The sequence below is a fragment of the Paramormyrops kingsleyae genome, chromosome 15 (assembly GCF_048594095.1).
Source record: "Paramormyrops kingsleyae isolate MSU_618 chromosome 15, PKINGS_0.4, whole genome shotgun sequence".
Taxonomy (NCBI): Eukaryota; Metazoa; Chordata; class Actinopteri; order Osteoglossiformes; family Mormyridae; genus Paramormyrops; species Paramormyrops kingsleyae.
Window position 1 is genome coordinate 7,073,153 of NC_132811.1, and position 23,276 is coordinate 7,096,428.

The 23,276-nt window shown below is 47.3% G+C and overlaps 1 protein-coding gene across 6 annotated transcripts; it reads left to right on the forward strand.

Annotated features, from left to right (window-relative positions):
* Positions 1-190: 190 nt before the first annotated feature.
* Positions 191-22,980, forward strand: tjp3 (tight junction protein 3). Of its 6 annotated transcripts, none has more exons than XM_023844305.2 (31): positions 191-441; positions 8,887-8,943; positions 9,255-9,379; positions 9,677-9,779; positions 10,768-11,056; positions 11,163-11,266; positions 11,803-11,995; positions 12,113-12,188; positions 12,269-12,363; positions 12,838-12,910; positions 13,006-13,121; positions 13,283-13,367; positions 13,448-13,530; positions 14,090-14,171; positions 15,038-15,126; positions 15,326-15,413; positions 15,912-16,000; positions 16,145-16,217; positions 16,376-16,437; positions 16,802-16,874; positions 17,108-17,264; positions 18,598-18,706; positions 18,808-19,027; positions 19,123-19,322; positions 20,075-20,170; positions 20,285-20,361; positions 20,525-20,735; positions 20,920-21,020; positions 21,121-21,639; positions 22,363-22,412; positions 22,541-22,980. In XM_023844305.2, the coding sequence occupies exons 2-31, from the start codon at positions 8,896-8,898 to the stop codon at positions 22,653-22,655; spliced, it is 3,801 nt and encodes a 1,266-aa protein (XP_023700073.1). In that variant the 5' UTR covers positions 191-441; positions 8,887-8,895; the 3' UTR covers positions 22,656-22,980. The 6 variants fall into 6 exon arrangements, with proteins under 6 accessions (XP_023700073.1, XP_023700075.1, XP_023700072.1 ...); XM_023844307.2 differs by lacking the exon at positions 191-441 and adding an exon at positions 1,746-1,804; XM_023844304.2 differs by lacking the exon at positions 191-441 and adding an exon at positions 1,872-2,046.
* The last annotated feature ends 296 nt before the right edge of the window (positions 22,981-23,276 follow it).

Below are 23,276 nucleotides of genomic sequence, written 5' to 3' on the forward strand. Positions count from 1 at the left end.
GAACCAAGATATTGTTCGTATTTCAAAAAATAAGTTAAAAACGTTTAATCTTGCGCTCTGATGGACGCTCTCGACGCGTTACGGGCGTGTCGGGAAAGTTTTTCGCCCGCTTTTACGTGTAATTTCAGCGCCATGTGTAACGGGAATAGCCGAGGAGCGTTATGAAAGCCTGCTGGGTGCAGTGCGCCTGATCCGTCAATGGAGGGCGCTACATGTGTAAGGAGCACGTACCCACGCTCCTCCCCCGATCCTGCCTTTGCTTTCTGCCTTCAGGTGTGTGTTTTTCCCCCAAATAACCAACTGGTAACTAAGGAAGTGCCAGCTAAATATCCCTGACAGTGACACTATTCGGTTTAGTTAAACTTTCGGCGAGCGTCAGTCAGCCTGCATGTTTTCCTAAAGGAGCCCATCTCGTCGTTTTCACTCTGTACCAACGCGCAGGTGAGTTTCTTTCTTTTTAACCTCCGGGGCACTTAGTGTTTAAAGGTAACGCTCTATAAATTATTGCAGAACTTTCCGTTTAAGTACCTGGTTCATGTTCGGCGGAGCCCCGATGACTCAGTGTAATTCAATTTCAAAACTCTCATATATCCGCATAAGCGGATACAGCCGGAGCATTTTGCCCTGTTACTGAGGTTAATGTCGATGGACAGTTGACTGCAAATGCTGTTTTATCGCTAATTGTTGAACTCAAAGCTTCTTCCTTTTCATCAGTGGATTGTAAACCTTTGTAATAGGTAACTATATAAAATCAGTAAAGACCAACAGGTGTCTCCCAACTATGGGAGAAGTTTAATCATGTAGCATGAATGTGATTATACATGACAATTCGGCTTGTCTAACTAAACACATTTAAATGTAGGATTAACCTGGGCCGGTTTATAAACATCAAAGAGGAAATGCGAAATAAATTGTGTTAATTAGTCTTATGGGGGCTGAGCTGTGGTATGATTAGCCTATGCTTACCTGTAGATCTACAGGTTTTAAGAATTTGAAATAAGACCCCCCCCCCTTTGATTTTGTGACTGATGTGACGTACCTGGTACTCAGGGGTAAATGCTTATGTGTGATTTCTGCTAAACGGATTGTGGGTGTGGGGGTGATCGGGACCGGGCATTCAGTGCCGAAGTGGGCGTGTGCGGCTGCATTGTCGGCCTCCGTTCGCGGCTTCGCGACTCGCCTTTCAGGTTCTGCTGCTCCAGCGGCTCCCTGCCAATAAGCCGGTATCGCCGCAGTTTCGGCGCACTGCATTCCCGCACTGCAGCGTCTCTCGCTTCTCAATTCCCCCTTGGCAATTTGTTTCTTTTTCTTAACGAAGGGTTTCAAATGAAGGTCGATCAGCCATGCACGTAGCATCCCCTTGTGGTGAGGATCTGCATTGAAATGCTGAAATAGGTGTTTTACATTTAAGCAGGCTGGAGCTCGGGGTTCTCTATTATGCATAATAAAAGTTTTCTTTCATAGCGGCTGATCGTTGTGATTTGATCATACGGAGCCTTTTATGTATCTGCATGTAAGCACCTGTAGGGTTGTGTTGTCGGATGCCGTTTAAAACATATGAATTTTTTTGAACAGCGATCTAGTCTATGTCTTTTTTAAAGGCGACTTCAGAATATGGACAGTCAGGCTTTGAGAAGCATACGGCGGCCACTCTGCCGTGCTCTCGGTGCGGATGACAGTAGCTCATTGTGTATGAATGTTTACTTGCCGGGGGTCAATTAACACACCTGGGCGGTGCTCAAGCCGGCTGCTGGCGGCTGTTTGTCGTATGAAGTCGGGCTGAATCCTGCCTTCGCTTCAGCAGGTGATTCATGATCTAGTATTATTCGTACTTATTAGTTTGATCGGCCCAGTATGTAATGCATCGGGTGATCTTTTGTAACAGCCTTTTACTGCTTGAATTTATTTCTCGATGTTCAGGTCGCTCGATGGACTAAAGGACTTTGCACTTTTCTGTCGCGTGACCGTAAAGCGCGCCGGTGTGGAGCTTTGCATGGAGTAGATGAAACAAAATATGCTTCTAAAATTTGAAAGTTTATTGCAATGGTAAGGCCAAATGAGGCTTCGTTCAGCATCCTCAGTCCCAATGTTTTGTTGATTATTTAAGAGGAAGGATGCTTTGGTAAGCATGCGGTTCTTCATTACACGTGTTCCTTAATCTTCTAAATAAGATGCTGAGAACTTATTCAGATGTAGGATATCACCACTAGTTTATTCATTATGTCGGGGGTGAGGGGATGTTGAATGGAAATGCTATTACATTCTGAAAATCTGATACTCTTTGCGCGTTAGTTTATCTGTAGAACAAGCAAATACAGTAAGCTGGGTTTTCAGAGAGTCATCCCTCTGACCTGTGTTTGCTGGCAGGGGCTGGGGTATCAGTGACTGCATCCTGTTGTGATGGGGCGATACCACAGTGTACCAAACTCACATGTGTCAGGCAGGGTGACTGTGACTCAGCTTCTGTGTGGACACCTTTAGGAGATCTGTGCTATGAACAACAACAGTCCGGTGTGACGTCACGGTACTGACACACGCCGATACTGGTGTCCACATTCCGGGTGACTAGTCTCTTTTTGTCATTTTTGTAGAAGAATGTGACTTATGTTGGCGTTTCATGATGTGTTTGTTTGGTTTTTGTCTTGTTTTTTTTTTTTATTGTTGGGTGTATAGACTTTACCTGTTGACGCACAAGTGTTGATCTTCAGAGCAAATTGCAGTTGAATATTCCTCTCGCTGCTATTGTGCTGCTCTGTACCGTGGTCCATATGTCACTGAAAGCCTATCCACTATGTGTGCTATTTTATCAAATGCCTGCTAACACCTTCCCTCATTTCTGTGCACTGAAGTTTCGCCTGGATACATTCCCATCCCGCAGATCTTGAAGTTAGTCTGTCAACGATTAACTAGAACAGCATTAAACTATATGCCCTTAGCTAGCTCAGCTCAAGTGACCTAATATAATGTTAAGGATTAATGTCAAAGATAACAGCCCCCCGCCCCGCCACCCCTCACCCCCCAACCCCCAGGAGGATTGAATTTCACAATGGCATGCTATGCCAGTTAGAATAAGCAGCCGAGCTCTCTGATTGGCTGAGCTGTCCTATTGGGCGACGCCTCCCTGGGCGTGCTCCATTCGCCAGAGCTGGCCCCAGGCGCTCGTCCAGGTTCTGCTTGAGAGTGCCTGGCAACGCAAGGTAAAAGGAAGTGCTTGTGAAAAGGGTGGAGCTGAGGGTGGAGCTCGCTATGGACTAGGTGGGGTCTCTGCAAGGTGTTTCTGGTCTGGTGAAAACACTGCTCTTAGACCCACCTGCTGACTTGAAGACAGTGTCCTGTTTCCATTTAGATCCGATTGGGTCCATTCATTTACAAAAGGTCAAAGGAGACATCCTTGGCTTTAATGGATTGTCTCGTATTCCAGGCGTTCATTTTTTAATCGTAATTACACTGACATTTTTTCTTTGTGAGAGGTCAGTGTTGTTTTCCATGAGGTAATCCCATCAGAGGAATGGCAGTGAGATTCAGGGAGGAGGTGAGTAGATGCTGTGAGTAGATGCTGTTTTGCCTTTTCCCTCATCCTGTGGTCTGTCCATGTTCGGCTGTCCTGTTCGGTACTTAGATTTTTGATTTTCTGCCTAGCGTTTTAAATATACAGTCAATCTTGGCTGCACGTTGAGGCCGCTGTGTCCCATCGTGCCCTCTTCTTCCAGAAATGATTCTTTGCCGCCTCTGATGCCATCTCCAATGGTTACCGGGCCGTGCGCAGGGCCGTGACGGTGTTAGGGGGCCGCCATTGTGTTTCTGTGTGCCTTGTCCTTTCTGCCGTCCTCTCTTCCTCCCATAAGCCCGAATGTTGGCTCTGTTTGCCTTTGGGGCTTTTCTCCCTGGCTCCTCGTGACACATATGATAGGTCCTCTTCCTTTGTATCACAGAAACGGGGGGGGCAGCCACACTGCCTCTTACAGGTAACATAACCTCGTGGTCTCTACTGAGGTTTACATCATTATTGCGGAGTCACTGTTTACACTGGTGTAGTATTCGATCTGAACTGGTTTCCTGTTTAGGATTGCTACTGCAATGGCTGTATCCCGTGTCAGCTTGGGAAATTAATGGTGATGAGGTGAATTTCATTACTTTTTCCCATGCTGCCTTCTTCCACTAAGCCGGGCCTCTGTGTGTTTCACACCTTGCTCTGGTATGGCACAACCCACTGATCATGCACCCAGCATTTAACCGGTTGGCACACCTTGCAAGTTTTTTTTTGTGTTTTAACATGCTGTTTTTACACTGTAGTACCAATATAATCTCTTTATGAATTCCTCTTCGCTTTTTTTTCCCCCCTCTGTCTAGGGTAGGGTAGTAATGTTTGTTTATGATTAACTCACAAAAGTGGTCAGGTGGTTGGTGGGAAAAACGGGGGAATTTTTGGCCTGGAGGAGTGACCTTGCTTTTGGGCCCTGGAGCGAGGCCCTTGACCCCCCCATTCCTGGGCCACAGTACCCTGACTGACCCTGTGCCACATCCCCAAATCTCTCCCCTGTATATCCTGCACTGTGCAGAATTCTTAGCTACGGAACACCTATCAAGAAATCTATTTATCATTGTAGTAAGTGTATATTTGCTTATAAAAATACTTAACATTAGAATAATTAATTTAAAATGAACTAACACAATAAAGATGCAAATATCGTATGTTCTCTAAAAAGTTTCTGATACCTTGCTGGATGGCTAGATGAACAGCGCTTCCGTTCCCAAACCTCTCCTCAGGGGCACCTCAGCCATTCCATGTTTGTATTGACCATGTCTGACTGGGTGAAATTGATCAGTACAAGCGGATGATCATTATAACCGATTTTTTTCCTTTTCTTTGTCTCAGGCAGATTGCCATTTAATTGACATTTGTACATTAATTACATACATATAAGGTAATAAAACAGAGTTGCTATTTACTGAATTTTGACTCTTTAAGAACGAAAGTACGGCTGTTTCAAACGCTTTTCAAATTACAGTTACTGTACAAATATAAATTACTGTGTATAATTCAAATACGCTATAATACATTACTGTACATAAAATGTAGCTTATTCTGGTTTCGCTGCTGCATCTCGTTTGCTCATTTTTGGCAGTTTATCATCAGTTTTGATGAGTCTATATTTGTCATTGAGAGAAAATGACACTCTTTCCCGTCATGCTTTCTGTGCGCTCAGCATTGGCCTCAGGTAGCTGGCCAGAAGCAGACAGGTCACCCCACGGCAAAGTAGGCAAGTAGAAAAAAACAAAAATGCCCCAGTTGTACTTTTCTCCATGTGTTGTCATGTATAAAAAAAAACCCCCCAAAACGAACACTGTAACTGGACTGCTTGATTACTATAAGCGATTTGTACAGGATTGATTCTGTCCCAAGATTTTTAATCTAAATAAGCAGTTGATGACGATATTTAAATTTCAACACCTCAATTGATTAACTTAATTAGTAAAATAACTCAGTGATGTAATGATTAGCCAAACAGGGGTAGTGGTCAAGGCAAAAGATACTTGGGTATATTGGATGGTCGCTGCCAACCCTGGGGGGGCTTTGGGTGAGGGGTAGAAGCTGACAGACGTAGACAAATGATCATAGACAAGTTTAGATCATTTAAACTTCACGTTCTTTGCATAGACTTTTGCATAGTACTGTATGTCTGTGTGTATAATAAAAATAATATTGTTTTTATTAATTGACAACTTGTCAATGTGTCTTCCGGTCCAGCTGCTGAACAATCTGCCATTTAAGGCTCTCGGGACAGGAGAGGGTATTGCGATCTGGCTGGCTTGAAACAGCGACAAACTGGAACCTGCCGATTTTATAAACACGCGGGAGGGTGGACTCCAGATAAGCCCTGAGAATCATTGTCACTCGACACCTCCCCCTTTCCATCCTCTCAGTCGCTGACCGCTCTGCTCTGATCTTTAAACAAACAGCATTCCTAGAAGTGAACACAGGGATCCCATTTGCATAGTATTTGGCAGGTTGCTCCCATATCCTGTTCGGCAGGTAAATGTCTGCTGTATTTCTCTTGGATGTACCTGACATTGTTATGGTGTTTCGTGAAGCACTATAAAACAGGCCCCGTGAAAGGTAGACTATTCCATTTCCTGCTTTTTATTGCTCTGTGGTTTTGGTTTAGCTGTTGTATTCAGAGGTGGAGATTTCAGGTCCAGAAAGTAAAAATCCAGACCAAGATTTTGTTTCAGCCAACCGGTTAAGTATAAAGAGTCACAGAGTACTCAGCTGGTTGGCTGAAACAAAATCTTGGTCTGGATTTTTACTTTCTGGACCTGAAATCTCCACCTCTGCTTACATTACTTTTGTTTTCCTCTACAGGTCTAAATGTTAGTAAATTTAATTAATTTATTTTTGGAGCTTCAAGGTTGTGCCATGTGAAAGACTCTGAAAATTCCCCTTTACTGCCCCCCCTGAATTTTTGGCATAGTTTAGCTTCTTGTTGACTCGTTAACTAGCTTTTTATCTAAAGTGTATGAAGTCCCAGGTTAAACAGGCTGAAGGGTGTGTCTGGGTAGCTGAACCTGTCTCATGCTGTTCCAGGCCGTATCCTCTGGAGTGTGAGAGGGCGGATCCGTCCTGCGCTTACCTGTCAGATTGGGGGGGCGGGGGCTGTCCTGAGGGGGCTCAGCGGGGTGCCTGGCATTACTCTGCCTTGGTTAGATTTAGTCTGACTGGTGGCAGATTTTGGTGACCATTCAGGGTCGTGGGGTGGTTCAAACCGGTAATTTTACTGGCTACCTACCTCCTTTTGTCACTGCACTTGGGTCTCTGGGACTTATCAACAGTTTAGAAGCCTTGAAGTTGCCTTACAATCATCCATCCATCTTCCAACGGGATATTCGGGATCGGGCCGTGAGAGCCTGTTCGGGCAGGACAGGGCACAAGGCAGGGGGCACCTTGAATGGTACCAGTACCAGGTCTTTCTTGGGCGGAAACACACACGTGCGCTTATGTATTCATGTCTTTCAGGAGACTGTCAATTCATTTCTGTGAGCAAATTCCTAATCCCAACAATGACAACCTCTACTGAGCCCTAACTTTAACGATAACTAACCAAACAAAGCACAAATCTTTTGCCATTTTTAATTTTTTGATTGTAATCACTGATTTTTATAAAATTGAGTTTTCCCTTGTGGGTACAAAAAAAATGCAGTCCCCACAAGGTCAGAATAACAGGTTTTTCTCACATGCGCACACGCGTATGCACTTTCACACCGTGGGCAATTTGAAGGTGCCATTTTGCCTGACTGCAGGTCTTGGGAAATCGCAGTGCCAGGAGGGATCTTGCACTGCACTTTGGAGAACCTGCATTCATACCTCCAACCCTGGAGGTTTGAGACAACAGTGCGACCTGCTGCAGTTTTGTGTTGCTCCCTTACGCAACTAAGTTCAAACATTTATTTACACAAAAAGCAGCATTTTCCCACCCAGGGCTGTACCTGCAGCCGCTTTTCTCCCTGCCCTGCTGACTGATCTTCATGGACCCTCATGCCACGCTCAGTGGCCGACAGGAGACCAACGTCTCCCTATGACAGTCGCGTTGCGTGACACCAAAATCAAATTTGCTCATAACGGCAAAATGTTCGGACTTCAGCTGTAGATATGCTTATTCCACAAGCTGCATACCAAAAACTTTGCACAAGATAAGTTAGGAATAAATAAGAATAGTTTGTTTAAAAGGTTGTAGAATGTTAAAATCAGATTCCTCAAGTGATATTTCATTCCAAAGTATGAAACACAATGTTTTGTGCCACCAGATGACTACAGGACATCTTACTAAGACAATGTCATAGACATTTCTGTGGATGTAGTTGCCTGATGCAGCTTTCTGTAGGTCAATAGGTTTTATTTTGAGCTTTCTTGTGTATTTACGCTCAGATTATTATCGTACGGAAATTGTCATATGAAACCGTACTTGGAAATGGAAAACCAAGAGACTAAGGAGCATCTGATCTGATTGGCTAATTCAGCGTGTTTCCACTGTTCCGGTAAAGTTGGGCTGCACTCAGTAGGATGCAATGTAAAGCAGCAGCTGTGAGCTGTGTTTTCCACCTGAGGTGTGGCTTACTGAGTGTATCGTGACCCCTGACCCATTTTCTAGCTCAGTAGAGTAGTCTGTGAGCAGTTGTACATAACTGCCACCAATGGTGGCAGTTATGTACCAATGGTGGCAGTTATTGTATGCATTCTAAAGTGAGATCAGCCTGTATTTTTTCCCCCTCCTTGTAACCTTGTTGTTTGAGTCCATTTTCGTTTATCTCGCTCCATGTCACTGTTTCTGTATGTGGAAATTTCTGAGGGTTGCACAGGACCTACGTGGTGGCCTATCTCGCCAAACGAGTTTTGCGGAAAGAGATCTGCTTATCTGCCAGGATGTCTGTGCAGCGTTTGTCAAAAAGGGTTCCGGACCTGATAAAGCGTCAAACCGCTTAATAGTAGTATTTGCCGGGCTCCAAGCAGAGGCATCAGCTTGGGCTGGTCTCCATGTTTGCGCGGTATATTCCGGCTGACCAACTACCATGTAGGTCTTGAGAGCCTAGGAGGAGTAAAAGGAATTTATAGCCAAGACTCCTCCCCCCCCCAATCTCAGTGACAGGAATGGTGCAGGCGAGAACATGTCATAGGACAATCCCATCCAGTCAGTCCTCCTGGCTCCTCACGCCGCTAATACGCAGGTGCAGGTTTCGCCCGACACTCCCCCTGCCGCCGTAGGATTGTTGCTCGCCGCCAATACTCCGGGTTCGAGATTTATGTCGCCGTTTCAACATGTCTTTTTGAGAGCTGGTCATTCGGCTGCTCATTGTTGACTTTATGGTTTTTGTGACCTGTGTTCGTTTTAGGAAGCAGACATGGAGGAAATGACCATCTGGGAGCAGTATACGGTGACGCTGAACAAGGTAGGTCTCTCTCGCTCAGCCGGCGTGACGACTTCTCTTATCGGTACTGGATCAGTTTTTATGGAAGCTGATGCAAATTCTTGAGCTTTGGAAGAAGCACAAAGTTTCCTGGGAGTCGTAAGAAAATGTGAAAAATTCTCTCCGTTTTTCTTTTTTTTTTTTTTTTGGAATGGAATCCTATCAGGAAATGAGATAGCAGAAGTTGTGGCCCTTTCAGGTCATGTGACACCACGGGCAGGTGAAGGAATGCACTCTCGCTCACTGCCGCTTGCTTGCTCTCCCCTGTCCCCCCCCACCCCCACCCCCTGCAGGATTCCAAGGTGGGCTTCGGTTTGGCGATATCCGGGGGGCGGGATAAGCCAAACCCAGACACGGGGGACACGGCGGTGGTGATCTCGGACGTGGTGCGCAATGGACCGGCTGCGGGGAGACTGCAGTGAGTCACGTCCCTCTGCGTTTACAGGGCTGGTCTGCACGTACGCTCACAATCTCTGTCTGTGTACCTTTGCTGTGTACCGAGAGAAGTCATTTTTTTGTACAACTCTTTCTCTGACTCCTTATCTAGAACCAACAACGCAACTGAAACCGAGTGGGCCGTTCCGTACCCCGAGCGTTAATTGTAATGTTAATCACGTGGTGTTTTTCCACACAAATGCCGATCCCGCCCCCTCCAAGAGGAGCTGTAACCCTACACCCACTGACTGGTGCCTTCTGTCCCCCACTCCCCCCACAGCACGAGGGACCAGGTCGTCATGGTCAATGGCGTTTCGATGGAGAACGTCTCCTCCAACTTCACTATTCAGCACCTAAAGGGCTGCGGAAAAACTGCCAACATCGTGAGTGTTGTGGTGCCTGCCCTCCAGTGGGGCTGCAGGCCTGCAGGCCTGCTGCTGGCACCTGCACCTGCCTTGTTTACGGATTTTTATTAACTCTCTGTGTAAATTGTACATCCCTGCGCCACATATTTGTTGTGAAACCATTACATCAGCAAGGTGCCAGTATAATAGCAGATGAGTCAGAAATGAGGTAGTTATTTGTTAGCTGAACATTTCTCTCTGCTCAGCCTGTGTTTTGGGGTTGTTTACGTGTTCCATCTGAACATACTCAGCTTTTGCTTTCTGTCCTGGGTGAGAGCTTCAGGTTTGAACGTAAGGTGAATTTCACCTTCTAGCCCCGTGATTAGTCTGAGGATTAGCTGATTAGATAAAAAAGTTTCTCAACAGAGTCCTCAGGGACACCCCCCCCCCCCCCCGGCACTACATATTTTTGCTCCCTCTCAATCTCCAATCACCCCGCACCAGGTATTTGGTATTCTTGATCTCTTGGTTTGTTTTTGATTGTTTGACTGCCTTGAGAAACACGATGTTAAGACACCGACTGGTGGATCAGAGCTGAAATTTGGATTTGCTGGGAGTATTTAAGGAGAAGTTTGGGAAGCACCACTCTAATCCCACAATTCCACCGAGGGGGGGGGGGTTCCACCACATTCCAGCCGCGATGAGGTTGCCGTGGCTGATGTCCTTCCTCATGATTTCATCAGCAGCGTCCCAGAAGCGGCTCTCCGGACACCAGTGAATTTGCCGGGTGCTGCTTCTGGGACGCTTCTGACGATAGCTCACTCTGCCAATCAGGTTACACTTGTCCTCATGAATATTCATGAGTTTCCCCAGCCACCCTGCAAAGCGCTCTGCTTCTGAACCGCTTCTGGTGGGGGCTGAGGACGTGCACACAATGGAGCAAAACCACGTCGCAGCCGGAAAGCGGTGTAGTTCTGGGGAAAGGGAACATGAAATTTAAACCTGGATCCATTTTGTCGCACTTTAGACCGTGAAAAGGCCCCGGAAAATCCAGGTCCCACTGACCAACAGGCCGAACCGTTCCGCCTCCCATTCCAACCTGCTGGATGGTCCGTCTGCAAACAGGGGGCAGCGACCAGGGTCCGACTCTGGCAGCGAGCCAGGCTATGGCCTACGGGGGCGCAGGGCACGCAGCCACACCCCCGAGCCCAACGGTCACCCCCTGGCCCTGATGTCGGGCTTCAAGCGGCTGCCGACCCAGGAGGGGTCCGACAAGCCCATAAAGGCCACACTGCTGAAGAAGAAGCCCAATGATGGTGAGTGGGGGGGGGGGCGGCGCGGCTAGGGCCATGGCGACGAAGGATGTGTGACAATTCTGATGCCAATTTCTTTGATGCTGAATGATCTCCCCGTCTCTCGCAGAGTACGGCCTAAAGTTGGGGAGCCAGATTTTCATCAAGCACATGACCGACACGGGCTTGGCAGCTAAGGAGGGCACATTGCAGGAAGGAGACCTCGTCCTCAAGGCAAGAGTCCCATTGCCCATCTTCCAACTGCTGATCCAGTGCAGGAATACATTCCAACGGTCTACATGGAAAACCAGTTCATCATGGGGTGCACACACAGTCATGGACCATTTAGGGATGCTAGTTCGTCTAACTGCATGCCTGTGGAGAGTGTGAGGAACCCAGAGTACCTAGGGGAACGCTACAGAACGTTAGGAGAACACGCAAATTCCACACGCAAAGAGCAGTAGTAGGGAATCGGATCATTACCCATTGAGTATTGACACAGTCAACAGGGTAGGACGCAACCCAGGTAAGGTGGCAGTTCATTATGGGATATTTGCACAGTCACACACAAAGGAAGGTTTTCCGTGTGAGGTTGGTAAACATCTCACGATCCTGGGGAGAGAACTCCATGGACACTTAGCTGAGGCTGTATTATGATTTGGATCTTTAGTTTTGAGGAGGGAGCAATACCTAGAGCTGATGCAGGGATGCTCCTCAAAGTCTCGTCCCTGCCTGTGCGGCATGACCCTCAAACACTCTGTCCTCTGCAGATCAATGGGATGACCACAGAGAACCTCTCGCTGTTGGAAACTAAACATTTAGTGGAGAAATCCAAAGGGAAGCTCACCATGCTGGTGCTGAGAGACCAGAGGCAGTTCCTGGTCAACATCCCTGAGGTGGATGACAGTCCCACCAACAGCGACGACGATGACAGGCGTGATGACAGCAGCTCGGAGCTGGAGGGTGAGAGTGGTCATGTGACTGACCTGCTCGGGGTCACTCGAGAGACGGCATGATGCTTCAATGACTCTTCCTCTTAGGGTTCCCGCTTATGGTGTGTGGGTGTCCTTTCCTTATCAGATATTTCGGATCTAGACATCCCCTCGACCAGGGGCCGGATATCCCGCTCAGAAGCCCGAGAGCGACGTATGCGCAGGTAGGCCCTTGTGAACAAATTTGAGTATTGCGGGGTCAGCCAGACTCCCCATGCACCCAGCTACCTTCTCATTCTCTTAGGTCTCGTGCTGAAGCTGCCCCCAAGATCCGTGACTCCCCGCCCATACGGTCCACCGTAACCAGGCCCCCCGCACAGGCCCTGCCTACCCGACGAGGTGAGTGCCTTAGCTGTTGAAGCAGCTGTTTGACCTTGGACTGGGGGCTCTCAAAAATGTTTAATATAGTGGCTTTTACTGAAAGGCTTCATGACATCTGGGGAATGCTGGGAAATGCCCCGCATGCCAAAAAGGCGACTCCCTGACACTGTTTTCAGTAGCCTGTTATGAGCTACAGTGGTTTACTTTCCTCACTTCCTGTTGTCCTCTTCCACTTCCTTTCTGCATCTGTGATGTAATTGTTATGCCACACAGTCCCTTCAAATCTGTCTAAGCTGTGAATTTCAGACGTCCTCTTCAGTCTCTAGCTGAGCTCCCTGGAGGTGGCTGGGGATTAGTAGAGGACAGTAGATTGAAACGGTCGACTCTGCTTGGGTCCAGACACCCGGATTTGGACGGGAAGTCCACCGGGCAGTCCCATGTTTTAAAGCAGAGAGGGATGAATTCGGATGGGCGTCTCTGTTTCTGCTCCAGTGCCGTCGGACTCTGAATCAGACCGGAGTGCCTCACCACCCCCCCGACGAGACCCCACAGACCCAAAGTACAGGTGATGCGATTGTCCTGCTTGTCAGTCACATGGCAGACTCAACTCTTGTCTTTTTCTCTTTGCCATTTCATCCTTCACACTCCGTCTTCCTGCAGGACCTTGTCTGGCATCCCCGTGCCCAACCCACACACCGCCCCTGTCTCCTACAGCCTGAAACCCGCTGTCTGGGCACCTCCCCATGCCGCCTCCTCTTCCTCCAGGCCGCGTAAAGGTATCAGATACCAGACATTGCGCCATTCTCACCATCCTTGCACACACGGCCTTTGTTCCCAGGCGCACGATAATCACCCCTCTAGGGGCTTGGGGCACACTCCAGAACGAGTTCTTCTACAGTCGCATTTTAAATTTTTTTAATTTCTTTTTCTTTTGTAGAAGTCTCAGAGTCGGACTCGGACCGGAGTGCCTCACCCCCTCCCAGACGGAGCAGCCCTAGGATGGACGATCCAAAAAGATACAGGTACTTGGGCAGCTAGAGAAGGGGTGTGTGACACCAGGTATGTCCAATGTGCTAACAGCCCTCCCCCATTCCTCACACAGGGTCCTCCCTGATATTTCCCACCCTGGTGTCTCTCTGCGGCCTACCCCTGTCAGCCTCTCCTCTATGAGGTCCTCACCTAAAGGTACATTTCAAAACTGAGTAAAAAAACTCCTTCAATAAAAATGAGATGGTTGCTAATTAGGGTTACAAAGTGGTGGAAAATCTCCATAAACATTCCACAAACTTTCCATTCCATGGAAAGTTAAGGTGGGGAATTTTGGAAATATTCCAAGTTTAAAACTTTCCAGTGGAATAAATGGGAATATATGAGAATTAATGGGAAAAATCCCAGAATTTTACAACCCGGTCCAAACCCAGCCCCCCCTCACTATAAGGTTTACACCCCTGGACTTCTCAGCTTAAAACTAAAATCATGCATGATTTTATGCAGTATGAGCATAAGAATCTCTGGGTGTAAAAGCATAAGATTGCCATAATTATACTTAGGACTATTTGAAATGAAATCTGTAGTTGCGTGAAATGTGTTATCGGATTACATAGTGGCATTGCATTAGCATGCACTTTGTTTGAAGTGTAACCAAGGCCAGAGTGGGCTTGTGCTGGGCTGGACAGCTGGTCCAGGTCTGGTCCAGGCCAGCACATCACACCACCACCACCGCTTAATCTCACCTCTCCCCCAGATGACACGGAGTCCGACAGCAGCTCCAGCCCCCCCCGCAGGCAGGGCACCCCACCCAGCCCGGACTCCAGGAACCGATACAGGTACAGATGAGGGTCCGCAGCCACACCCGAAACTGCCGTCCGAGGACGGAGCATTGGCAAGAGCCCCAGCACCGGGAAAAGCCGCGTTTGCCAAACTTCTGCTGGATTCACTCTGACATGTTTTTCTGTTATTTTCTTATCACATTTATTTTATCCTTGTGGATCTGAAAGTCAGTTTTTTGTATTACGCTATTGTACATTTTCTGTTTTTGTTTTATAGATACTTTTGTCTTTTTGTATTGCTTTTTAACTGATAATAGCCTGTTCTGTTTTTCTGTTTCTTTCGTTTTGTATTCTAATAAAACCTGACTAAACACACCAAACATGTTCCTCCGTATTTGGGTCGGTCTGGTGCCTCGATCTCAACGTGCCATAGAGATGAGAAGGGGCGGAGGGCATATTTATGCTCTTTTACCCTCACTGTGCCAGGCTCTCTTAAACACCAATGTGCCATCCATTGTGATTTTTTTTTAAATGAGATTCTCAAACCACCCCCATGCCTGAATCAGATTAGACACAGAAGATTGAACATTTTAGCTGCAGATTTATATTTAATACAAAGTCTATAATATCCACTTGGAAAAATGGTGAATCATTTAGATTTTATAAGTTCATTTACCTTCGTTGATTAGGTTGACCTTAATGATAATGCTGTTTGCTCCTCCCCACCAGGGCGGCGCTGTTTAGTAGATTAGCCTCTCTCCCCTCTGCTGTGCATTTGATCATGGCATTTAGCGCGACAGGTAGTGCAGCAAGGGGATGGTTCAGTCTCCTCTAGATTGTGGGCGTGATCTGGGGCTGTCGCGCCTCCCTCCTTCACAGAGCCGTAGCCCCGGCCTATCGTTAACACTGCCTCACTCTTGCAGGGCTGCTCCTGAGGGCTCTCCGCTGACCCCCCCTGCAGACCAGCCACGGTGGATTGATCCACCAATGAGGGACTCACCGGTGCCCAAGAGTGAGTCTGCGGAAAGTGCTCAAAACGTCAGGTTGGGGGGGGGGGGTTCGGGGCTGAATACTGCTAACTACATTTTCAGTGTAGTTCGTTTTTGCATGGCACCTTTCGCAGAGCAGTTACCCCAGTGTTTACATCCATCCGGGGCACTACTGTATACTGTATACTGAACTGAACCTGAATGTTTGTGCATGTCAATCAGGATCAGATTCGGAGGCCAGCTACACGTCTGTTCCAGAACAAAACGCCCCCCAAACGAGAAACGCCTGGCAAGGAAATGAAAGATACAGGTAAGCCTGGAGGGGTTATCACTGGACAGCAAGTAGGATGTATTTAAAAGCCCCGAGATGAGCCTGACCGGCCAGGAACAGATTGTCACAATTGGCTCTGCCTACTACATAACAGTGTAACATGTGCAGGGCTGTTCAGGTCCAGAATGTAAAGATCCAGACCAAGATTTTGTTTCAACCGACCAGCTGAGTACTCTGTGACTGACTCTTTATGTTGGTTGAAACAAAATCTTAGTCTGGATTTTTACTCTCTGGACCTTGAATTACCCACCTATGGTTAGTTTAGCGTTTATTAATACTATATTGATTTATGTTATGTTATTTATTTCTGCTACTATATGTCGTTGCGCTAATCCACATGCACACCAACAAATAGAAATCCTTGATCTTCATAAGTAAAACCTTTTGCATCGATAAATTAGACTGGGAGAGTTTGCTTCTGATGATGTGACCAATTATAGCTTGCTGGTTTATGAATACCAGTCCTCTGTCCCAAAGGGTATTCCCCGAAATACAGTCACCCCCCATGCCCCTCCGACAAGACCCCCTGCGAAGAAGCCCGTCACCCGACAGACCCCCTCAGGAAGGTCAGCCTGCGCCGTACTGCCCCCTGCTGCCCAGTTGTGTTACGGGCAGAATTGACCTGCTGGCCCCCACTAGGGGGCGTCTTTGCTCTGGCGTTTGAAGATGCAGGTGCCCATCCTCACTCTGTATGTTTGACTCCACCCCAGATTCCTCGGGGTCAGACCGTGTCCCCTCCCCCCCTCAGAGGTACGAGAGCACAGAGTACGACATCAGCCCCAGGTACTTCACGTCACATCCTGTCCGCATTATCCCCCGTGGGGGTCCTCCGTGACGCCCCGGGGTCTGATGATGTCACATGGCCTGGGTGCCGGTGTTCAGGGATACAGAGAGGAAGGGTTTGGCTGGTAGCTTACAGATCGATGCCGATGTCTTTGCAGTTTTCCGGTCAATGGTGCCCTCCGCACCAATATGTCTGAGCCGCGCAGTCCCACAGGCTACTGTAAGTTCATATTTCATTCAGATAGCATTATGTGTAGCTCAGCAGTTTAGTGATCTGGGCCTGTGTCCAGAAGGTCATGGGTTCAAAGCCCATAGCTGGTAATAATATCACTGTTGGATGCTTAACCCCACCTGCTACAGGGACATTAGCTGACCCTGCTTGCTAATGTTGGACAAAAAAAATTGCTAAATAAATGAAAGCTTTTAAATAAATGTTTGTTGGCTTGCCCTTACATCCTATGCATCTGCGGAATAGCTACATATCCCAGTATCTCTAAATGGATGAGTGGATGATAGACTCTCTAGCGCCCCCCTTGTGAGAACAAAGAAACTGCTTCCTTTTATATTGCCTTTTATCTTTTCAGCCAAAAATGAAGAAGAGCCACTTTATTCCTTACCCCCGGATTCACCAGATATTCCATCCTTTCCAACAGCTGGGTGAGTTTTTCATCCTAAACTGTCACACACTGTCGGAAGTGTACAGTGACCATTCTGTGATATACTACATGCCATTATATGAATAGGAACAGTGTAGATTTGTTATACATCATAGATTTGTTATACATAGTTAACAGCTGGACTATTAGTTCACCATCCATGATTTGCTACAGGTTACAACCTAGATAATTTTCCGTTTTAAATGCTGGCAAACCGACTTTTTTTTTCTCCAGGTACAGCTCTGATCTGAGGAAGGTGGAGTTCGTGAAGGAGAACAGCGTGGGTCTGCGGCTCGTGGGTGGCAACGATGTGGGCATCTTCGTGGCAGGAGTGCAGCCCCACAGCCCCGCGCACCAGCAGGGCATGAAAGAGGGCGACCAGATGCTGCAGGTCAGAGCCCAGTGAGCCGGCGTTCAGGAAGAAGGAAAACAGCTCAACTTCTCGCAGTTTCTGTTTTTTAGAGTAAAACTTTTAAGTTAATTTTTTTGTTAATGCATTTTCTGACAGGTTGGGTATGTCCAGACTAACAGAGCTGGCTGCATTTGTTATACAGTTTTTCCACCCAACAAAAAACTAGTTGACAAGACATTGAAAAGACACTTTGCCTGGTGTCTCAGCAATGTTCAGATTTGGTTGCAAAGTAAAAGGTGAAAAATCACAATTTTTCAGTTTGATGAAAAGTCATCTATAAAAAGGCTGTATGCACGGGTTATGGGTTGTATGTGATCTGAAACAGATGCCCATCTTGGGGTAAATTTGTACCAAATCAGACAGACAAAGCAGCCCAATTTTTGGTCTAAATAAAGGGCATGACGGGCCGACCAGATTTAACCCGAAAAAATGTCCCCTGGACATCGGATGCTGGGTGGGTCGTAACGGATTATCCTGACAATCAGAGAAGCATGAAGGATTTGCATAACATCATTAAGCTCATTATCAGGCAGTGTTAACGGGGTTGTTAGGCTAACCAGCAGCCTGCTGTAAACATATAGTTTAATTATTTACTGTCATGTATTAACAGAGGTGTAAGTACAAATAATTAGTTACTGAACTCTGTACTTGTATTTTAACTCGTTGCGACTTTCACTTTCACTTCGCAACATTTCTAGGCCAAACGCTGTACTCTGATACATTCTGCACAACAACTTCAATACTCCAGTTAAAATAAAATACTCTTGCATGCAGAGTACCTGAGAAAGGCTGCACAATTTTTTCCCACTTAGAATTGAGATCATGATTTTTCTCTCATGATTCTTGAGCAAAATATTAATAACAATAATAATAATAATAAACATTACATCTTGTCTTTGAAGATGGAACGTTACTTATCGGTCAACATACCAAAATTACCGTCCAATACTTAAACTTTATCAATATTCTGAGTTGGCAGCACAGTTAGCTGCCAGGTGATGACTGCATTGGACTGTCGGCCGTTTTCCGTAGTGGAGGACGAGGGGTTAATTTTGTCATTCACCACGTATAAGAGGCTTAAACGTACCTGCCTGCGAAATGTTTATAATGCAATATTAAACCTGGCTGGTAGATCAATGTTTTGTTTTCGACAGTATAGAAGCAAAATCCATTCTATATGTAAGAGTGAGATGTTTTTTTGCATAAGTAGTGGATGTCCTGTAGGGAGGCAGCCTGTTTCCGGGAGGAGAAACCCCCCCCCCCCCCGCTCAAACCCGCCTGTGTTTACCGTGCCCTGCCGTGGCTTTTGCAGGTGAACGGCGTGGACTTCAGCCGCATGACACGTGAGGAGGCTGCCATGTTCCTGCTGAACCTCCGCAAAGGGGAGCCCGTGGAGATCTTCAGTCAGAACAAGATGGATAGTGAGTACATGAGGCCGGAGGTAGGGGGGTGAGAAAGGACCCCATGACTTTTCCCCTCGTGGTGACGTCCTGCTTCCCCCCCCCACCCCCCCCCCCGGCAGTTTACAAGAAGATCCTGAAGTCCAGCCTGGGAGACTCCATCTACATTCGCACGCACTTCGACCACGAACCAGAGGGCCCCGCCGGCCTGGGCTTCACCCGCGGTGAGGTGTTCCGGGTCGTGGACACCATGCACCGTGGCAAGCTGGGAAACTGGCTTGCCATCCGCATGGGCAACGATCTGCACGAGCTTGACAAGGGAACCATCCCGAACCAGGCGAGGTGCGTCGCTGCCCCAGTACACAATGGTTACCGTGGTGACAGTGGAACACTTCTGGAAAGACACTGACCACCTGGCATTCCTCCTCCTGTATCAGGGCGGAGACCATAGCAAACCTCGAGCGCAGCCAGAGGGCCGGCAGCAGTGAGCGGCAGGGCTCGGGTCCCAGGGCGGAATTCTGGAAGCTGCGGGGCCTGCGGGGGGCGAAGAAGAACATCCGCAAGAGTCGGGAAGATCTCCTTCAGCTCACCATCCAGGGCAAATACCCTGCGTATGAGAAGGTCCTGCTGAGAGAAGGTAAAGGCAGAGCTGATGGAGGTCGACGATCGATTTTTCATCGGTGGTTATCCCGCCTTATTGCTCAAATCATTAACACATCATCGCCGTTCGATGAAAAATATCTCCAAAAATTATTTCAAGAGTGTGAAAAAATGCACTTACTCAAACTGCATTGCAAATAAAACAATGTATTGAGACATCTTTAGCACCGCAAAGAGAAACCTACCTTTACACAGCCGTCAGTGGGTTAATGTTTTAAATGGAGACGATTGTTGTTAGCAGGACATGTCATTGGAGGAAGATGGAAACTAATCTCGCTTTATATTCACAATTAGCAATGATGTTAGTCAGCTAGTTAGCCAGCAATTTAGCTATCAGCATTATTAAAATTAGCAATATAAGGTAATTCATACAAATGACTGTCATGAATACAAATGTTAATTAGTAGGTAATTACTAATTATTAATTACTAGTTAATATATGACTTCACAAAACTTTTTTTATTGGCCAATTAGATATGAAGCACTATCAGTAGACAGAGGAGAATGGGCGTATTCCATCAATAGTAAAAAGTCACAATCGTCACAAAGCGTTTTTCATCAGACAGTGACGATATTCTGAAACACGAGTGAGGGACAAAGCTGTAATTAAGTGAAATTATACTGTTATGCGTGAGAATGGTGAAAGAAATGTATCCGACGTTATTAAACGTCCATGATTTCTGCAGGGAAAAAATGTTATTTAATTTGATCCGATTATGTTTCTCACAGCCAGTTTTAAGCGCCCCATTGTCATTATGGGTCCTCTGAATGACGTTGCCATGGAGAAGCTGGCCAGCGAGATGCCTGAGGAATTTCAGCTGGCAGGTATGCAGCCTATAATTGGCGGCCCAAGTATACATTTCAAATCAACAAAGAGAGGCTTGTATTTCACGTGGGATTAAAGCATTAACCTTGTTCCACTTTCTTGCTCTTGGACAGACATGGTTCCTCGCAGTGGAGGTGAAGGTTCCTCCTCCGTCATTAAGCTGGAGACAGTGAGGCAGATAGCTGAGCAGGTGAGTGTGATTAAAAGGGGCATCCTGCTGTTTCCCAAATTAGCTTAATGCGGTAGCCAGTTTGACAGCAAGTGATTATCTACCTGTCTGTCTGCTTCCCTGTCTGTCCATTTCACTCTCTTAGTCTCTCTCTCTCTAATGTCTTTTCGGATGTTTTTCGCAGAACAAGCACCCCCTGGTGGATATAACGCCCACAGCCGTGGAGAGGCTCAGCTACATTCAGTACCACCCGCTGGTGCTGTTCCTAGACCCGCACAGCCGCAAGGACGTGAAGGTCATGAGGCAGAGGCTCTGTCCGAACTCCAACAAGAGCTCCCGGCGTCTCTTTGCTCAGGCACGCAAGACGCGCAAGTACTACAGCCACCTGTTTGCAGGTGAGCCCCCGCCCTGGGACGGTGGTGGGCATCCCTGCTGTCATCTCTGTACCTTTTCTGGTCACTTGAATACATCGATAATGCCTAGATGTTTTGCTCTGCTTAGTCATAAGGCATTGGGTGTTGAGGTCATCGATTAAACGCTAATTTTCCTTCTGATATTGCTCCACGCTACCTGCCCTAGAGCGTATTGAGCTTCAGCCCAACTCCGACGTGTGGTATGAAGTCCTCAAGGACAAGATCCATCAGCAACAGGCCAAACCAGTCTGGGTGTCCGAGGTCATGGTGCGTAGGGGTGGAGTCCTTATGCAGGGAGTTGCTGTGTGGAATGTCTTGTGGGTTATGCCCTGTTTTGAACTGTTGGCTTGTCTCGCTGTGCATGCAGCTGGAGGGCGGGGAACAGGAGGAGTTTGACACCCTGACACGCACCAACTCCTCCGACTACCTGAGCTGTGACAGCCGGGCCACCAGCGACTACGAGGACACGGACGGGGAGGCCTACACAGATGGGGACGGTTATACCGACGGCGAGGCCTTCACCGACAACGAAGACCTGGCTGACCACTATCCCAGACATGAGAGCCGCAGAAACATGGGCGTGGCTCGTTCCTCGGAGCCCACTAGAGGGCAGGACAGCCCGACTCAGGACTTCGAACCCGTGTCGGAGGCTCTTCCCCGGGTGCTGCCGCCCATCTTGCATGTGCCCAAGCCGAAGCCTCTCGCCCACGCCCCCAGCAGCCCTGTCCAGGTCTCGGACTCCAGCCCCCAGTCTGACGTTCCGCCGGACTTCCGAGCGCCGAACCCCCCCTCCCAGGAATCGATCCCTGAGCCCCCCACTTCAGAGGACCTCCCAGAGACCCATGAGCCAGCCTCACTCTCGGCAATAGAGGAGAAACTCCAGCAGGTGGGCATCAGCCTGTGGGGTCCTGGGCCAGTCAGGCAGACGGAGAACGAAAGGCACATTGTCTGAGCTACTTAGTGTCTCTTAAATCCTACGTTACTCCAAGGATCGAGATTCTTCTCATTGCCAGTCGTGGTATTTGGATTTCGAGCATCCCAGTGCAACGACACAAGAGTATAAACACAAGGGGCCAGGAACGAATTAGTCCAGCCAGGACTAAAGTCATCGCTGAGCCCCCATCTACAGCATAAAATGCTGCTGTGACAAACAGGGAAAAAATGTGGGGGCCCTGGGCTACAGCCCAGGTTAACCTGTGCATAAGTCTGGCCTTGCAAGGGACGTAAGACATTCTATATATAAATATATGATCAGAATGTATTTTTCCCCTTGGCGCTTGCCGTACGACAGTGTCTTCCTCTGAGTTGGTGGGATTTCCCTGTTCAATTGGTGAATTGCATTAGTAAAATGTACATGTTTCTCTTCAACACTCTGTCTTCGACTTTTTCAGAAGTGATATAAGGTTAATAGTGCTATATATAAAGTGTGTATCTGTAGTAGAAAGGCGGTTAGGGTCTCTGAACGAAGTGTAAAATATCTGATTGTGAGGCGTGTGGTTTGGCAGGTCAGAGATCGGCAGTGATTTACTCAGCTGTGCCTGTGATGCCTGAACTCCGTCTGTGGGTCAAACCTTTTACTCTGTTTCATTCCACCCCACCCCCCCCCCAGACCCGAATGGCAGAACCGCAGGAAAAGAAACCCCCTCCACCATTCGTCGTGTAAGTACTTCTTTCGAAAATGTTTTTAAGTTACAGAAAAACTGTATTGTTTTTCTTTTATTTGGTATTTTACGCGTGTCGCATACGAATGACGCTTTTACGCAAACCTATACCCCTCCCTGTCTCAGGCTGGCCCACAGAGAAGCCGTACAGTGGAGACGCACTCAGATCCAAGGCAGCGACACCTCTGACGACAACGAAGAAATTGACGACATCGAATGGGGCCCCGCCACTGAATTATAGACTGTATGCACTTCAAACATCTGCACAGCCTCCTTTTGAGAGAGAACTGAATGGATGTACATAGTTATACATACATAGTTATACTGCCCCCCCCCAGCCCCCCCCCCCCCCCCAGCCCCCCCCCGTGTGACCTTTGATACTGCAGCCATTTGAAGCATAGATCTTGAATTCAGGTGTGGAACATTTGAGGGGATGTTCCAACAACCCATTGGTATTACCTAAACAGTAGGACATTGCTACACTTAAAACATGCAATAGGGATAACTAAACCTGTTTTATTTTTAATGTACATTTTTTTTTAAATAAAAAGACTTGTATAAATTAAGATCTTATTGTGGTTTGAAGAATTGTTTTTGAATTAATACAGTCATGGCTTTAAACATCAATCCTTCTCTTTAATAATGGACTTGTAAATAAAAATGAGTTGTCCTACATTTTCGGAATGTGGATTCTCAGAGATTAAATGTATTTTCACTAAAGCACAGTTAGTATTTCTGTTTTTAGTTGCATAAAAAGTGAATACTTCTGAACGGCTCTGCGTTGACCCGCTTACACGTAACAAAACGATCGCTCAAAATTATTGAATCACCAATAAATCGCGTCCGATTGCATTTCGGTACT

What these genes read in the sequence shown, in the direction of transcription:
- tjp3 (XM_023844303.2), top strand. Translation starts at nt 3,509, where the DNA reads ATGGCAGTGAGATTCAGGGAGGAG. An exon ending in CCGGCTGCGGGGAGACTGCA is followed by an intron (nt 9,380 to 9,676) that starts GTGAGTCACGTC and finishes CTCCCCCCACAG; the next exon opens with CACGAGGGACCAGGTCGTCA. An exon ending in CTACAGCCACCTGTTTGCAG is followed by an intron (nt 20,736 to 20,919) that starts GTGAGCCCCCGC and finishes TACCTGCCCTAG; the next exon opens with AGCGTATTGAGCTTCAGCCC.